Here is an 18,036-nt window from a genome sequence, read left to right as displayed (position 1 = left end):
TATGTACAAAAGTATAATATATATAAAAAAAGTATATAAAAATATGTTTTTATTTAGATAGAAAAAATAAATACAAAATTTGTCATGTTTTTTTTTCTTATAAAAATAAGTAGGTTATTTTAATTCAACATTTATTGTATATAAAAAAAATTGACATAATGATTAACATAATAATTAACGAAGAATATTATAATAATTAATGTTATGATATTCACTATATATAACAATTTGAAATAAACACAATAAAGATTTATACTTTTTAAAATGAAAGTCTTTAATGAAATTGTTCATTAAAAATAATTTATTAAAATTGATATGATTTCATAAATAACATTATTGTATTTCTCGGCAAAATTGTAAGATTAATGAATGCATTTTATAAATAAAGTTATATGGAACATAAGATTGTAAAAAAAGAAAGCAATAAACTCATGGCCTAAAACAAAAAAATATTATTTTAAAAGTTAACTTATATGATTTTTTAAGTTAATAACATGATTCTTACCGTAGCCAAACCTTCTAAACAAGGGCTAAACATACCAGCAGCATCAATTTTGTAATTTTTTACAGTTTTCCTGATCAAAAAGAGTATAAATTTTTGAATCTTTAATGGAGCATTATACCATTTTGTATTGCATCTATATTACAAGAGAGAATTAATTAGTTTCTAAACAAATGTTATATATGTAAAAGTTATATATGTATCTTTACACACACACACACACACACACACACACACACACACATCATACAATTTATAATACATTATATAATGCTTAAAAAGAGTATATTAATTGTATTACATACATCATTCGATGGACATGATTGTCACAATTTGTAAACTCTTGCCCAACAAAATTGCCTATAATTAAAAATAAAAAAAGGAAAACAATGTAACAGAATAATTTAATAACTTCTATCTTTTCCTGCTGCATTGTCATTATTCGAAATAACTGTAAGTAAAATTGATAGTTGCAATAATTACAAATAATCTTTTAAAAATAGCAAATAATCATATATAATCAGTATAGTACACACGCGAAAGAGACTAGCAGTTGCTGAACATATAGCCATCATAAACATAAACAGGTATGATAATCCAAAGCTTGTTTGTAATAATTCCGAAAATCTAATAGAATAAAAATTTTTCATTACTTGTCATCATTAAATTACAAAAAGTTAGAATATCCTATTTATGAGTTCTTTTGTGAATACTCTATTCATAAGACATTCTTATGATTAATAGCATACTGACTCAAGCGCTTTTCTATGGATGTTTACTGCAGCGACTACTTTATCATAGAATATGATGTAGCTTTTGGCTGTAGATAGTTGTGAAACATCTACGTTCAACATACGTTCCATACGATAACTATAAAATTCTGTATGTCATAAAAACAAATAACATGATTTATCATTAATTTATCATTATATAATAAAACTTCATATTGTTTTTTGATTACATATTATTTTAATAAATATTAGTACGAGTAGTATGTAATAATATATTAATAATATTAGGTGCGCAACTAAGTTCTCGTTGTTATTTTGATGCATTTTCAATAATATATACGTGTATATGTATATATATATGTATATATATATTAGGTGTTGGAATTAATTCGTAGCGTTTTTTAATGAAAGAATGTTAAGAATGTAATATATATATATTAGGTGTTGGAATTAATTCGTAGCGTTTTTAATGAAAGAATGTTATTTATTTCACATGAGCATTAAAAAATACATTAATGAAAGTACTTTATATATTAGGTGTTGGAATTAATTCGTAGCGTTTTTTAATGAAAGAATGTTATTTATTTCACATGAGCATTAAAAAATACATTAATGAAAGTACTTCCCATCACTTGTAAAACGAATTAATTCCAACACCTAATATATATACATATATTGTATATACATTCGGGCTCTCTATTATCTCTGCGTTATTTAACTTTCTTCTTGTCCTATTTTCTTATTATTTCATATTTAAGTGATCATATATATAATTATGTGAGAAAGAATGCAACGCGAAAAGTGATAAATAATAAAGAGAAAAGAATAAACGATATCGGGATTCGATTGTATACAAAATCTAAATAATATAATTAAAAAATCTACAGATTTTGATATATTGTAATCAACATATTGTAATCAAATAAAAAAATCTAATCTATTGTCAAGAAACATTATCTTAATTAAACAAAAAATACAACCGTTGAATTTTTAGTTTCCAATACACAAAAGTAAGTAAAAACAATAAAAAACTTTTTAATAAGAATTGTTTCTCACTTACGATATACCTAGCAATTTTAAACATTCCAAAAGCGTGTAATGAATTTACTAATAAAAAAGTTTCAGCAGCTACTCCAGTAGTTCCAGAAATAAGTATCGCAATAATCTCATGCATCATTACAATATAAAAATATTTCTGATTAGCAAAATATTTTGCCTGATGAAGAAGTATACGTGGACGAGATTCATTTAAAGGCTTTACGATATCAAGTACATCCGGAATATATTGTACTAAAGTAAAGCCAAAACAACCAAAATAGACGCACACTAAAATTTTTTAAATTTTATTAATTTATTCAATCAGGATTATTGCCTCATTTGCAAATATTCAAATGATTTATCATTAAATATTTAACAAAATTATAAAAATTCTTTTTTATAATAATATACATGTGTTATTTTAATTATTTTAAAATAATATATATATTTTTAAAAATAATATACATATTTTACAAACAAAACAACATTTTTAGTTACTGATAACATATATTATAAAAGAAAAAATTTGATTTGAAAGAATGATTAATGTGTAATTTTAAAAATAAAACAAGCACGATTTAATAGAATTAAAATTTTTTAATTATATTTTAGTTAAAATTTTAATTATATTTTTAATTATATTTTAACTAAATAAGATAACGCTAGTTTATTTATATCAAAATTTACGAAATGAAGGAAAATCGAAAGATTTTGATTATACTATTTTTTTAATCTATTGGGCCCTTTGGGCCCAACACTACAGTAGTTATGTCAAATAATTTAAATTTAATTGTGATAAAGTAATTACAAATTTATTCGACACTTACTCCCTATAGCTATCGTAGATTGTCTCCCAATGTCAGCATATTTATGCATTATATGTATCTCTCGATCATCTATCAAAATATTCCAATTATTCCGAATATATTGCCATAATTGTTTTACCTATTAAAAAAATGTGATAAATAATGTTATATGTAGTAATTAATTTTTAAAATTTATATTGAATTATTAATGTAAACTTACATTTCCTATAACAGAAAAAAAAGTGATATATTTGATAAACCATATTAAAATGAGGAAATTAAAAGCAAATACTTCCAAAAGAAGATCAAGGCTGTACTCCGGAACGAATAACTTCGTAAACTGTAAGCAATACTTGCTGATGCGTGAACAATATTTTATAATTATAGAATTACTAGTGGATTTTGCATATCTGAAAGAAAAATTATTTAAAAGAAATTCATACACACACAATGCTATTAAAATATACTCTAAATATTGTATGTTATGTTATATTGTTTATATATGTTATGTATATATTATTTATTTTAAGTTTTTAAAATTTTATTATTATACAATGATTTAAAATATTATAAATTTTATATTTTAACATGAAAAAAATAAAAATGATTAATATGACGACAATTTATAGATTTGTTCATAATTTGTTTCGCTTGATGAGCGAAATGATTCAATATGCGTGATTAAATCATGAAGGAAAAAAAAGTGTGCTACACTAGAAGTTGTGTTACAAAAGTCAAATGATTTTAAAGTCATTTAAAAATTAAAAAAAAATATATATCCATTGTGCTCAAGATAATAAAGGTTAGACTGTTTGTTAGGTAATTAGGAATAACAATATTTAGAGTAAATTTTAAGTCATCGTTTGTATGTGCGTATGCGCTTACGAGTGCATGTATTTATAACGTTTTCTTAAAATAATTTTTTTGTCAAATATGCAGGTGATATTCTTATGTAACAAGTTGTGTTTATCATGCGTGCAAATACGCTAAGCACGATTCGCAATGTGTATCTTTATATTAAATATCATATAGTAAAAAATCTTAAATTTTATACAAGTTTTTAAATTAATTAAACAACAAAATGTATCAACAGAATGTAATATGTGTCGAGTATGGCTCTAATTGTAAAAGCCTTAAACACAATGCGAAGGAATAAAGATAGCGATAGGAACACGATTTCAACCTATCAGAAATCAGATATACTGAAATATAGGTCACTTTCTGATGGGTTGAAATCGTGTTATTCCTATCGCTATCGTTATTCTTTCGCATTATGTTTAAGGCTTAAGTTGTAATAATATCTATTAATAGTATAACAAATTATAATAAAAAAATAAGACAATATGTGTGAAAAAATATAACAAAATAGAAACTAAATACTTGAGTACAGATTTGTTTATCATTTGCATAGTGTAAAATGTAAATGCGGAATATTTTGACAATATCCCAAGTTTTGCATGTAAATATATATAATATATATATGTACATATTAATAATATGTATATATTAATAAATCATACTATATATTAAAATAATTTTGTAAGTGTAAATATTGTTACACTTACAAAATTATTAACATGTTGTATTAATATGTAATACGATATACTCATTCCATACATTTTGCATGTATAATTTTGTATGTATAATTTGTCTATATTAATACTGTCTATATTAATTTGTTTATATTAATAAACTATTAGGTGTTGGAATTAATTCGTAGCGTTTTTAATGAAAGAATGTTATTTATTTCACATGAGCATTAAAAAATACATTAATGAAAGTACTTCCCATCACTTGTAAAACGCTACGAATTAATTCCAACACCTAATAATTTTAATTAATGTAAAATCATTATATAAAATTAAAAAAAAGATGAAAATGCATAAAAATGTCCTAATTTTACTTAAACATCATCAAAATTAAATTATTACTTATTTTAGAATATTAAATTTAATTATTCACATTAAACGAACTGTTATCAAGCAAATATAGACAATAAAAAATATATATATATATTATATATATATTTTTTATTGCCTATATCAGTATATATACATATATATGTATATATATTATGTGTATATAATGAATAAAATTAAATGGAAGAAAATACAACACAAATACCTGAACTGTTAAAAATGATATGTATATTAATAGTGATAGTATGACTTGAATTTGTTTAATATTAGAATTATCGTGTGGCCAGAGTCCGATCGATGACAAAAGGATGTGGTTGAATCTATAGTACTTCTCTTCGAAAAGCTCCATCCCAAGTAACAGTTAAAGCGTTACTGAGAACTTATAGTCTATAGGAGTTACTTTTCCCTTATCTTGCTATTGTTTACTTAATTTCTTTCAGTATTGTATTATCGTATTATCAACTTTTCAACATTATGGCTTTGTTGTCGTACGGATACTAAAGATAAACGCTGTAATTGAGGTTTGGATATACAATATGTTTATATCCATATAAGAAGAATATAAGATCTAAAATATTAATCGAAAGGAAAAAAGTGCATATATGTTCCTCGAAAAAAAGAACATTTATACCTGTGCTCTATTATATTCTATTATAATAACAACTGAATTATCATAATTTATAGTTATATGTGAATGTATTAATGTTTCTTATTTTTCTTATGTCCCATAAATGCGCAGCCACAGTAGAGACTAAGATATTTCATATCGATAGAACGTACAGAATTAAACATGATGTATTAACTATGTACTTTATGCTTCAGAATTTCGAAGAATATTCAGTCAAATTTCTAAGAATATTCAAAACATAACAACAAGTAACAATTAGAAGAATTCTTTAAATAATAATTATGAATTGTAAAGTATATAAAAACAGCATATAATACATCAAAAATAACATCAATAAATATTATATCATTATATGCAAAATTATATTTATAACAAAACTAAACAATACACATATTGAATGGTTGTAATAAGGAAACTAACAAGGAAGGGCTTCCAAGTGTTCTCTCTTTAATTTTAATGAAACTTGGTGGATTTGTAGAAGGAATAAAAATATTCGATATTTGACGTTTTTTAATCGTCAACTATTCATATTTAAATAGTGAAGTTAGTCCTAAAAAATCCGGCCAAATATTTTCGTTTTTCGGCTATAATTTTTTAATGATAAATGTAATTTTGAAGTGTATAAAATATACAAAATTTTAAGACCCGACGTTGTACACTGTCATAAATGCAAGTTCTCTCTCTAGTATATAGCCGGCATCTCACAGCATGTGCGTGACTTGGAGAGTGCCAGGTAACATAGATGAGTGCACCTGGTTAATTTTTATACCAATCGATAGATTTCGAAATTCTGTATACTTTACAAAGTTATGCTATCATACTTCGTTCAGAAGTTATTGTCGAAGAACGATTTAGCTGATTTCCGAATCCCTTAAACATAATTGGTTGCTGATAAAAAGAACATGTATCGAAAAATTTTATCCTCTCTACAAATTTATTAAGTTTCATTAAAATCGGAGAGGGACACATGGAGGAGACTTTTCTTGTAAGATATATAAGATTATATAATGATATATAAATGTTAAATATCTTTGATCTATAGTATCAATTATTTGGTTATTTTATTATTTATCATCTCAAGCTTAAAGGATTACAACAGTTAACAATTTGCCAATAATTATTTCAATTTCAATAAGTATACTGTAATAATAGTTATTATTATTTCCGTACTGAACAGAGAACGGTAAAATAAGAGAGAGATGCACTCACAAGCTAGAATAAATAATTAATTTTATTGACTAAGTATTAGATTCGTATATAATTATCAGAATTGCACAAATTAAAAAAAAGAATTTTAATTACCATTGTGAAACCTTCTAATGATGGACTGAACAAACCACCGACATCGATGTGATAATTTTTTATGGTTTTTTGCATAATAAATAATATTTGTTTTTGTGTTTTTAAAGGCGCATTATACCATTGTATGTTACATCTTTAATTAAAAAAAATATTATTATATGTACAATATATTATTTTACTTGCATTATTTACATTTTTTTGTAAATATCAGCGTCATGATCTATAAATTTCTGTCCAGCATAATTAGTTGAAAACATATAGATTAAATGGCAAGTGACAAATGCAACAGATCTTATTAAATCATCCATTGTGCTCACTGACATTATTATTTGGAAGAGCTGTCAAAATAAGATGTTATAATGATAAATCAATTCACACTCTAATATTTTTATCTTTATTTTTGGATAAAAATAATTGCGTTACCAGAAATAGATTTATGCTCGATGAAGATACTCCAAGCAATATCAAAGCCAAATAAGGAATCGCAAAAGTTGATTTGAAAATTTCGGAAAATCTTAAAAAAATGAAAAATATCTCATATTTATAAAAGATTGCAAATTCTTATCTTTTTTTTTTAAGAATAATAAAATAATTTACAAGAAGCTAAATAAATAAAGCTATATATATTTGTAACAAAAAAAAAATAAATTATTCTGCTACAAATAATTAGCCAAATCGACGTCGACCATCAAACGTCAAATCATTTCTAATTAGATAAATAATCAAAATAGTCAAAATATGAAGAATATAACATTAAATGAACTTTATTAAAAATTAACGTAAAATTATTTTACCGTAAAATTATTTTATACTGTTATAGGACAAATATGCAAAAATTGGTGAATCAGTAGAATTACTGTTATAATTTTTTTTCCTGTAATAATAGATCTAAAAATAATCGAAAATAAACATTTTTATTTGTGATACATGTACAAGATGTTCAAAATAAAGCGTTACAAATTTTTTCTCGGAAATACGGAATTATTAAGAAAAATTATTTAGACAACAGTTGTCTGAATAATTTTTCTCAATAATGCGTGTTCCTGAAATAAAAATTCGTAACGCCTTATTTCGAACACCCGGTATGTGTACACACACACACACACACACACACACACACACACACACACACACACACACACGCGCGCGCGCGCGCGCACGCACGCACGCACGCACGCACGCACGCACGCACGCACGCACGCACGCACGCACGCACACACACGCACGCACACACACATGTATGTAATTATATATATAAATTTAATAATATATTTTTAATAAAATATAAAATACATATCAATGTATGAATTTAACGTGCATACTATGATACTGACTCAATTGCTCTCCTGTGACCATTTACAGCTGTTACTATATTGTCGTGAAAGATATAATACTTTTCCATGAACGTATTTGACACACCTTTATTGATTACATGCTCCATACGATAACTATAGAAACAAAAACGTAAACTAAAAGCAATATCGCACATTTACGCGATTAAAAGAAAACGCGAATTACCTAGTTATTTTAAATATTCCAAATGCATGTATGGAAAGTGTTAAACAAAACGATTCAGTAGATAAAATTGTTATCATAGCAACTATAAGTCCTACATCTAAATGAAATTGAATCATGTAATAATATTTCTTTTGATCGAGAAAATATTCAACTTGAAATAATAATTCGGCTTGTCGAGATGTATTTAATGGTGTTACGATATCAAGGAAACTTGGCATATATTGAATGCAAAAAACTAGGATCAAAACTGTATAAATCAATGCTGAAATTATCGAACAATAAAAATTAAAATTTTCATTCTAAAATATTTGATGCTATTATATCGATGTTGTTATATTTTTATATACGACCATATATATATATATATATATATATATATATATATATATATATATTAGGTGTACAAAAAAGTTCTGAGCTTTAGATTTGATACAACCGAAATAACAATTTAAATTTTATATATCTTCCCGCCCTTTTGCGGTTTTAAAGCGTTAACATTTGGCCTTCTAAAATGCCATACGGTTTGGCGTTTGATGCACATAACCTCAAAAATCAGTAGTGTTCACGATGGCAATAACAAAAGAGCATATTCGATTTTCCATCCACTTCGCGTTTCATCTGAAGAAAAATGCTGCTGAAGCCACTGCAATGATTTGTGCTGCATATGGAGAGAACGCTGTAAGTCATGCTACATGTAAAAGACGGTATCAAAAGTTTCGCCAAGGAGATTTCAGTCTTAAAGATGAATCGCGTGCTGGACGCCCTGAAAAGATTGAAACGGACGAATTCTATCGTCAAGGAATTCGCAAGCTCCCCGAAATATGGCAAAAGGTCGTTGATGCAAACGGAGAATATTTCGCTGATTAATATTTTTTCGTTTGTTTTTGAATAAAGATTGAATTTTACAAAAAAAAGCTCAGAACTTTTTTGTACACCTAATATATATATATATATCTATATATATATATATATCTATATATATCTATACATATTAGATATCCTATAATAATCGCATCATTTTTTGTGGGCGGGCAGACTAAATTGAAAACTCCTGCACCCTTTTGTAATTTTCGGAATAATTAACAATAAATTCCTAAATATCTCCGAATCAAAAAGATCGTCCAATGCGGGAAGTTGTTTTTTTTTGTTATTTGTGCATTGCCATTTATGGAAACTCTTTAGTAAGGAATATGTCATACTGATGTGTATTGGCTGTTACAAGAATTTTTGAAATTTTTTAACCAATAAGCTTTCATGTGGTGGAATGAGCTTTGAAATGGTGGAGGTGGTCGAACTGTGGTGTGAGCACAAAGACTCTCTAATTTCGTGGATGTGAGAGTGACAGCTAGTTAAATATGTATTCTTCTAATAGCGGTGGTGTATTCCTTACTAAAAGGTCCCTAGTCGTTTGTAGTAAACAACTCCCTGCGCATCTAGCAATTGCGATCACTGGACGGTAGTATCCAATGAACTATAATATACTGGAACACGTCTTTTCTATATAAAACTATAAGAAACGATTTCCCGAAAAAGGAAGGAAGACAAATATTTATCTTTCTAATTTTTTCCTGCAAACAGCATTAGCCAATTAGCAAGCCCTTGATAAAGAAAACAGTATAGTTTTTGCATAAAGTGTTATTGTATCGGGATATCCTCCTTTCCTCAATGAGAGGCGCGCTCCGATATACTTATTATAGAATCCCTTGCATGATCTCGCCGCGTGCTTGCATTTGGTGGTAGGCTCAGATATGCACTCATTTAATAATCTTTAATAATTAATTCCTCATTAATTACTGCATAAATTGTAAAATGTGGTATAGGATTTTTCGAATTAGTTTAATCCGCTCTACTTGCATACAAATGCTGCGTCAAAAAGTTTAGGACATCCTGTATATCCTATATACATGTACAAATACACATATATATATATATATATATATATATATATACATGTATATATTATATATATTCACTAAAATTATGTTTGAGATTTAAATAAAAACATTACAATTTAAAAGTCATATATGTCATATTCATTAAGTATATCAAAATATTTATTTACTTGCTATAGTTGTAGTGAATAATCTTGCCGTTTTTGCATATCGATGGAATATTTCAAGCTCATTAATATCATTCAAAGCGTTCCAATCATTTTGCATTTGCTGCATTAATTCCTTTATCTGTTATTGATAACAGATGGGAATAAAAGAATAAAGTAAAACTTCACACTAGAGTGACTTTATTAATTTCTCTCAATGACCTTGGCATATCTATATTAGGTTGTAATTAACATAATTAACTTACAAAAGATATTAGCCTTCGCTTGTTGTTTATGAAAAAGTTATCAAATAAAAAATAAACAAATAAAATAAATATATGTTATAATTGAAAATGTTTATCACTACCCTTTAATTTTTTAATATAAAGTCAAACATTTACACAAAAACGTATACTGTCTCACGCATTTCAAAACGCTGGAAAGAATAATTACTTTTGATTGTTAATAACTTTTAAAAAATAACAAGTGATAGCTAAAATTTGAGTGTTTATTTTAAGAACTATGCTCTTAATAATATATGTCAAAGTCATTGAAATCAGTGAGGTCGTTTCTAATATATAGTTTTAATAAGAATAATATAATTTTTTATTGCAATTATTCTTATGTAAAAAATGTGATTTTCTTTTGTAATATATTTGCATTAAGTTAAAAATGACTTAAAACAAAAATTGAAATTTTCCTGTATTTTCGCATTTTTTTAGTCGATTAGATTCAAAATTGTATATATATTTATCATTAAAGGTGTGTAAGTTCAAAAATTTTTAGATAAATTTGGATTTTATTGAATTGAGTCCAATTTAAATTTGGATGATAGATAATTTTGAGTAATAAAAGTAATTCAATTACTCGCAATTATATTAGCTAAATCGAACTCGACGGATATAATTTGATCCGATTCGATTCGAACTTTACAAGTTCTCACACACACTTTTATTATAGTCATTTATTAAGATTTTTCATATTGGCTCCATTTTAGATTTTATTAAAAAAATGTTTATAAAAAGAATATAAGACAGTATATATAATAAAATTTTGGTATTTTCAATTAATATCATTACTATCTATAAAAGAGCTTATAATTCATGCCACTTTCTTTTTAAAATTGTTTTCAAAATTAATTAATTGAATTCAATAATTAATTTAATTTTTTAATAGTGTGATATTGATATGACACAATAATATATAACAATTGTTAATAAATATTATTTCTATACTTACATTTTCTATGATAAAACAAAAAGAAATATATTTTACAGTAAATAACATGAACGGTAAAGCGGACGATAAAACTTTTAAAATGAGGTCTACATCGTACTTCATCGTAATCAATTTTATTAACTAAAAATTATATTTTACTGTACATACTTAAAGAATATTTAAAATTATTAAAAAACTTACGGGGTACAATATACTATATAGAAAAAGAATCCGAAAATAATCTGAATTTAAATGCGATGTGCAAACTGAACGTAGTAGAGATCCTATTCGGAATTGCGAATATATAAACTTTTTGAAAAAGTCTGTCAAGTGACTCAGTTGACTGGTTTGACTAATTTCTTTCTCTCACTGAATATTTTTTGTGTGTGTAAGTTTAACAATTTTAGCGATGGTTGATAAAAAAACTAGTGTGGGTTCATGTTTTGTTTTCTTTTAAGAAAATTTGTTGCCGAATCTATTTTAATTTTTCTAGAAATTTTTAAAGGAGGAACTTTAAGTGAAACGTAAACAAAAATTTTTTTTAACAATTCTGGTTATTTTTAGGTTCTCCCTTGTGTGTATCGTGTATTCATATAACGTTTAAAAGAAGTTTCAGCAAAATTAAGCATAAATAAATACATAAATGATTATCATACTTGAAAAAATGTTACTGATATTAAAATAAATGATGATACAACGCATTGAATTTGCCTCAATGTAATATAACGATGCGGCCACAAACCAATAACTGACAGAAAAATACGATTAAGTTTATAATAATGATCAATGTTGAAGTCCATTTCGTATACTGAAAATATTTCTATTCTCCAAGTTTATATAATGCTTCGATCAATTGCACATATTTTTCATTACAAATTCTAACATCTCTTCTCCTATTACAATTTTTATATCTCGTATTGTAAGAAAGTTTTATAATGAGTAATGATGTTATTTTAAAATTATTTATAACGATTAAATAAGGAGAAAAATAGAATCAATTTTTTTCTATGGTAAGTCTAAATTCAGTTGCTATAGCTAAATGGCAAACTACGAAAATTATCTGCAGATGTTCAACTATACATGCTTTGAGAAATAATATCGTAAATATTCTCTATCTTTTTGCATTTTATCTTAGCGCAAGCGTAGTTCACTTGCAAATTCATTTTATAGAGATAAGAGTTTAGTGTTGTGCATACAGTCAATGGATGTACAACAAGAGATAATAAAGTGTTTGATATGTTTTAATACATATAATACATATAATAATTTTAATAGAAAAATATATATATATATATATATATATATATATATATATATGAGTAAAACAAAACTTGGGATTTAAAAGTAAACTTTCAAAACAGAAACGAAAAGAATTGCGCTTGAAAACTGGTTTAAAAACGGACTTTAACAAAAATTATTACTACAGTTTTTATAATTGTTATCAAATAAAATATTTTTTTAAATAGAATTTCTTTAACAATTAGATACTATACTATTATACATAAACGAATTAATGCTATCAAACTTCTTAACAAAAAAATTTAATAATTAAAATATAATTGACTTAAAAGCAAGTGATTAATATATACAATATATATATATATGTAGACTGTAAGTTTTTAAATATTACACATTAAGAATTTAAAAAAAATGTTTATTTATTAAAAATATAGAAGAATTTATTAAAACATCCTTAATGTGTCATATTTACATAAAGAATATATCAATTCTATTAATTTATATTGTTTTATTATCTGCATATACATTATAAAAAAAATAAGAATTATTACAATAAAACTGATTGGCAAAAAAAAATTAACAAAGAAAATAAAAAAAAAATTAAAAAACATTATTTAAAGTTAAAAACATTATTAAAAACATTATTTAAAGTTATATATACTGTTACTTAATTTATTAACTTATTATTTTTATACATATAATTATTTTTATTTTATTTGTGAAAATTGGTAAAAAAAATTAACAAAAAAAATTAAAGAACACATTATTTAAAGTTTAATTAGTGCATATATACTGTTACTTAATTTATTAACTTATTACTTTTATACATATAATTATTTTTATTTTATTTGTGAAAATACCTTATATTTTAAAGATTAATAAAAGAATAATAAAAGATGTTTGTAGTTCAGTCACAATAATTACACAGAATAAAGAACTACAAAGTAAGAAATTGACATACTCAAACTCTAAAACAGAAAATATTCTTTACATAACTGATCAATATGGTAATTTATTAGCAAATTGATATTTTATTATATTAATGTAATAAGTTCCTTACTGTGGCTAAACCTTCCAAGCAGGGATTAAACATACCACCGGCATCAACTTTGTAACATTTTGTAGTCTTTTGTATCAAAAAAAGAATCAATTTTTGTATTTTTAATGGAACATTGTACCATTTCGTGTTGCATCTATATAATTACAAATAAAATATTAAATAGTATATATAATTGTAACATTATATGACTTAAGAAAGGATACAATTGTATTGTGAAAATATACAATAGTAATTGTGTAACTTACATCATACAATAGAATTGAGTATCACTATTTATAAATTCTTGCCCAGCGTAATTACTTAGAATCAAATATGTAATATGCACGTTTATAAACAAAATAGATTTAATAATTTCCAAAATTTCTTTTTCCGTCATTAATATCCGAGAAAACTACAATTACAAGAAAAGAATTAAGATTTTTATAGTATAATAGACACACACACACACACACACACACGCGCGCGCGCACGCGCGCGCAATTTTTTAGGAAATTTGTAAAAACAATTAAAATCTTATAACACAAATTAGAAATCAAAGCCTTAAACAGTCTAGTTGGATCTTAATGTTTGTATGATTCTTGTATAAGTTTATATATTACGTATGTAGTCCCCAGAAATGCGCGCTGAAATAACTTTTTGATCTTGAAACTAACTCGCTAACTCTATTAAACTACTGCAGTAATATCATAAATTAAATTGACTAGCAATTTAACAAAATTTTTTTGCTTATTCACATCTTCGAAATGATCTTAATAATGTTGAATATACATATTGATATCTATATGTTGAGTATATTATATATTAATATCTGTAAATAATTAATTCTAAAATCTTATATTTTAAATGTCGCGGTACTCACGTTAAATAAATTGATGCTTACTGAACACACACCCATCACAAATATGATTAAATAGACTTGCCCAAAACTTGCTTTTAATAACTCAGAAAATCTTATAAAATAAAATGTTTTTTATGTTACTATTCACTGAAAAAAATTTCTTTAACAAATTAGTTCAAACTCATAAATAATTTTTTAGAACATTACTTCAAGAGTTAGTTTAAAATAAGTTTAATTCCATGCATACAAAATCATATACATATACAATTACGGATATATACGTATATCCGTAATTATGACATAAATAGTCATTTGTAAATTTTCGCTAATATTATTCGTGCACGCATGAGGCAATTTTAATAAATTCACAATTTAAGATACTAACTCAATGGCTCTTCTATGAAAATCCACAGCACCGATTATTCTGTTACGATATATGATATGTTTTTTAGTTAGACACATATGTGGATTAATTTCACTTAATATATGTTTCATACGATAACTAGAAAGATTTAATTATTACATTAATGCATATAACATAGTACAAGTACAATTTATATTTTAAGTACAATATTATTGACAATATTCTAAATCAGGGACTCCCAAAGTATGTCTCGAAAAATTTTAGAATAATAGAATATGAATTATATACTTCCGTACTTCGCGTAGCTATATAAACTTACGCGCGCGAGTTCACATGACTTCATACATGTGCAGTTAGATATTCGATGATAAGAATCAAAACTCGAAATAAATTGCAATTATTAAACTCCTTATGCTTAAAAAATGACTCACATTATCATCGATGTTAAAGTTATTGTCAACAAAAATAGAAAACAAGCGCATTTATATTTCTTACACATCTAAGAAATAGATTTAAAAAATTATATTTAATAAAAAATCAGAAAGTAAAAGGAGTAAAATGAAGTGAGTTAAAGTACTCGATAACCCCAATCCTGCACTTTTACATATTTATCTACTAAAGCAAGATAAATAGCGATTCACAAGTTTGGAAAACCCTTTTAAAGTTATTTTAATACATATTAATTGCATGCTGTAAATATTTAAATAAAAAAAGTAAAATGTAAGTTCTATAGATATAAATAATCTACTTAGAGCTAACAAATATAATAAATAAATCATTTTATGAATAGTTGTTAATTAAAATTATAAAAAAATTATATAATTTAACAAAAATATATGAAGAAGCACATTAATTTAAAATATTGAATAAAGAAATGTTAATTAAAAAAGAATTATCAAATGAATAAAATTATACATATATGTATATACACACACACACACACACACACACACATATATATATATATATATATATAAGTAAGATAAAAAAAATATAAAAATTTTCAAATAAATTAATGTATTTATTTACCTAGCAATTTTAAATAATCCGAAAGCATGTAATGCGTTAGTTAATGAAAATGATTCAGTAGCTATTATACAAGTCGTTGCAACAAGCAGTACAATGGCTATATATATTGTTATAATATAAAAATATTTCTCATGATCAATAAAATATTCTGCAAGAAATAGAAGTTCGCGCGGACGGGATACATTTAAAGGAACTACAATATCAAGCAAGATTGAAACATATTGGGTAAAAATGTAGAATAAACAGAAGATATACACGATTACTGAAACATTCAAAGTATTGATCATTTAACCATATAGTATTATAATAATTGTACATAATTTTTAATTAAATTTTTACATTACTGTATCTTTATACAAATGTTTGATTTATTGTGTTTATTATTAAATTTGATTTATTTACATAATTAACTAAAAATCTGTATTTCTGATATGTATTATTTATGTCTTAGAAATGATACAATTAATTAACAGAATATAAGATATTTCATATAATTTTACTTAATTCTTGTTAATTTTCATTCATAACTTTTTTGTTAATCAATGTTAACATATTTTTATTTAAAATTAGGTTTTTTTTATCAAGAACTGTGCAATATGTTCATCCTGATGTTATAATGTTATTCAATAATCTATCAACATTATAAACAAATGATTCCACCTAAATTTAATAATTAGATATGCATTTAATATTTACTTATTATAAATATCGTCAATAATTTTCCGTTATTTCCATATTTACACATAATCTTGATTTCTTGATTATCCTTTAAAGCATTCCAATTACTTTGAACACGTTCTCGGAATTCTACAATCTACTAGTATAAATATTTTAAATATTATTGGTAATATGTAGTTTATTTTCTATTAATTATTATTAAACTTACATTTTTGTAAACAGCATAAAATGTAATATACTTTATAGAACATATTATGAACATAATATTGTAAGATAATATTTTTAAAAGAAGGTCAGAACTGTATTCCGAGATGTATAATTTTATCAACTGAAATAGTTAATAAAATCCTAACATATATAATATTATAACATGTAATGACAAATAATAACTTAAATACCGAGAATATAAAAAGAATAACTTAAAATGATAAAGGAACATTTATAAGTTTATATTATCTCAATGTTACTGCATTGAAGTACTACATAAATACATCTACGTTCTAAAATTTTAGATATAGTATAAATAAAAATTATATGATAATATAGATACCTGAGTACCAGGAAAAGATATAATTATTAATAATGATAATATACAACGAAAATATCTGATTTTGATATTATCATATGGCCAAAGACCAATCGCTGATAAAAGAATACGATTCAATCCATAATACCGCTCCTCCGACAATTCCATTTCAGACGACGGTTCGAATATTACTGAGAATGGATATCTTACAGAAAAAATTCTCTTTACACAAAAAATTTTTACCTTTCATACCATTGTGGCTTCATTTTTTTTCTTCACGATTTTTTTATAATATCTGCCTACTATACGGAATTAAATTAGAAATTAGTACTAATTCTTAAAATGCTTATATCTATAATAAATAAAAGAAGGAGATAAGATAATAGCAAGGAAAAGGAAATGTGTGACTTGCTTCTTTGAACTATACCTACTTATATCATTATATCTCATAAAGAATAATGAGTAATAAAAAGAGTAAATTGTCATAATTTTCAGTGCGTATTTTTTGTATTTCTTGTTTCTTAGCAAGCACATGTGCAACAGAATAAAATGTTACTTTCGTGATGCTGATATCAGATATAAATTATTATAGATTAAAAGTT

The 18,036-nt window shown here is 24.7% G+C and overlaps 3 protein-coding genes across 9 annotated transcripts; all 3 read right to left on the bottom strand.

The window, feature by feature from the left end:
* Nucleotides 1-114: 114 nt before the first annotated feature.
* On the bottom strand, nucleotides 115-6,059 carry LOC147910240 (uncharacterized). 4 transcript variants are annotated; one of them, XM_087404334.1, is made up of 9 exons: nucleotides 5,202-6,059; nucleotides 3,298-3,417; nucleotides 3,099-3,216; nucleotides 2,301-2,559; nucleotides 1,256-1,372; nucleotides 1,039-1,129; nucleotides 808-953; nucleotides 506-638; nucleotides 115-436 (listed from the first exon to the last, which is right to left on the bottom strand). In XM_087404334.1, exons 1-9 carry the CDS (start codon nucleotides 5,343-5,345, stop codon nucleotides 389-391), a joined length of 1,176 nt encoding a protein of 391 aa, XP_087260460.1. In that variant the 5' UTR covers nucleotides 5,346-6,059; the 3' UTR covers nucleotides 115-388. The 4 variants fall into 4 exon arrangements, with proteins under 4 accessions (XP_087260460.1, XP_087260461.1, XP_087260462.1 ...); XM_087404335.1 differs by lacking the exons at nucleotides 3,099-3,216; nucleotides 3,298-3,417; nucleotides 5,202-6,059 and having other exon boundaries at nucleotides 1,256-1,382; nucleotides 2,301-2,390; XM_087404336.1 differs by lacking the exons at nucleotides 3,099-3,216; nucleotides 3,298-3,417; nucleotides 5,202-6,059 and having other exon boundaries at nucleotides 1,256-1,382; nucleotides 2,294-2,383.
* On the bottom strand, nucleotides 3,419-17,608 carry LOC147910238 (uncharacterized). 2 transcript variants are annotated; one of them, XR_015544471.1, is made up of 10 exons: nucleotides 17,459-17,608; nucleotides 17,117-17,236; nucleotides 16,927-17,044; nucleotides 16,231-16,492; nucleotides 15,223-15,339; nucleotides 14,859-14,949; nucleotides 14,245-14,390; nucleotides 14,000-14,132; nucleotides 13,800-13,907; nucleotides 3,419-3,487 (listed from the first exon to the last, which is right to left on the bottom strand). XR_015544471.1 is itself a non-coding variant. In XM_087404330.1 (9 exons), the coding sequence occupies exons 1-9, from the start codon at nucleotides 17,600-17,602 to the stop codon at nucleotides 13,860-13,862; spliced, it is 1,179 nt and encodes a 392-aa protein (XP_087260456.1). In that variant the 5' UTR covers nucleotides 17,603-17,608; the 3' UTR covers nucleotides 13,641-13,859. The 2 variants fall into 2 exon arrangements, 1 of the variants encoding a protein (XP_087260456.1); XM_087404330.1 differs by lacking the exon at nucleotides 3,419-3,487 and having other exon boundaries at nucleotides 13,641-13,907.
* On the bottom strand, nucleotides 6,662-12,928 carry LOC147910239 (uncharacterized). Of its 3 annotated transcripts, XM_087404324.1 has the most exons (9): nucleotides 12,357-12,924; nucleotides 11,722-11,841; nucleotides 10,507-10,624; nucleotides 8,445-8,706; nucleotides 8,261-8,374; nucleotides 7,350-7,440; nucleotides 7,119-7,264; nucleotides 6,927-7,059; nucleotides 6,662-6,836 (listed from the first exon to the last, which is right to left on the bottom strand). In XM_087404324.1, the coding sequence occupies exons 1-9, from the start codon at nucleotides 12,498-12,500 to the stop codon at nucleotides 6,783-6,785; spliced, it is 1,182 nt and encodes a 393-aa protein (XP_087260450.1). In that variant the 5' UTR covers nucleotides 12,501-12,924; the 3' UTR covers nucleotides 6,662-6,782. The 3 variants fall into 3 exon arrangements, with proteins under 3 accessions (XP_087260450.1, XP_087260449.1, XP_087260451.1); XM_087404323.1 differs by having other exon boundaries at nucleotides 6,662-7,059; nucleotides 12,357-12,928; XM_087404325.1 differs by lacking the exon at nucleotides 11,722-11,841 and having other exon boundaries at nucleotides 6,662-7,059; nucleotides 12,357-12,928.
* Nucleotides 17,609-18,036: the final 428 nt, after the last annotated feature.

Source organism: Acromyrmex echinatior, chromosome 3 (genome assembly GCF_024713525.1).
Source record: "Acromyrmex echinatior isolate Ae372 chromosome 3, ASM2471352v2, whole genome shotgun sequence".
Taxonomy (NCBI): domain Eukaryota; kingdom Metazoa; phylum Arthropoda; class Insecta; order Hymenoptera; family Formicidae; genus Acromyrmex; species Acromyrmex echinatior.
This window is presented reverse-complemented; position numbering and strand designations above follow the sequence as displayed.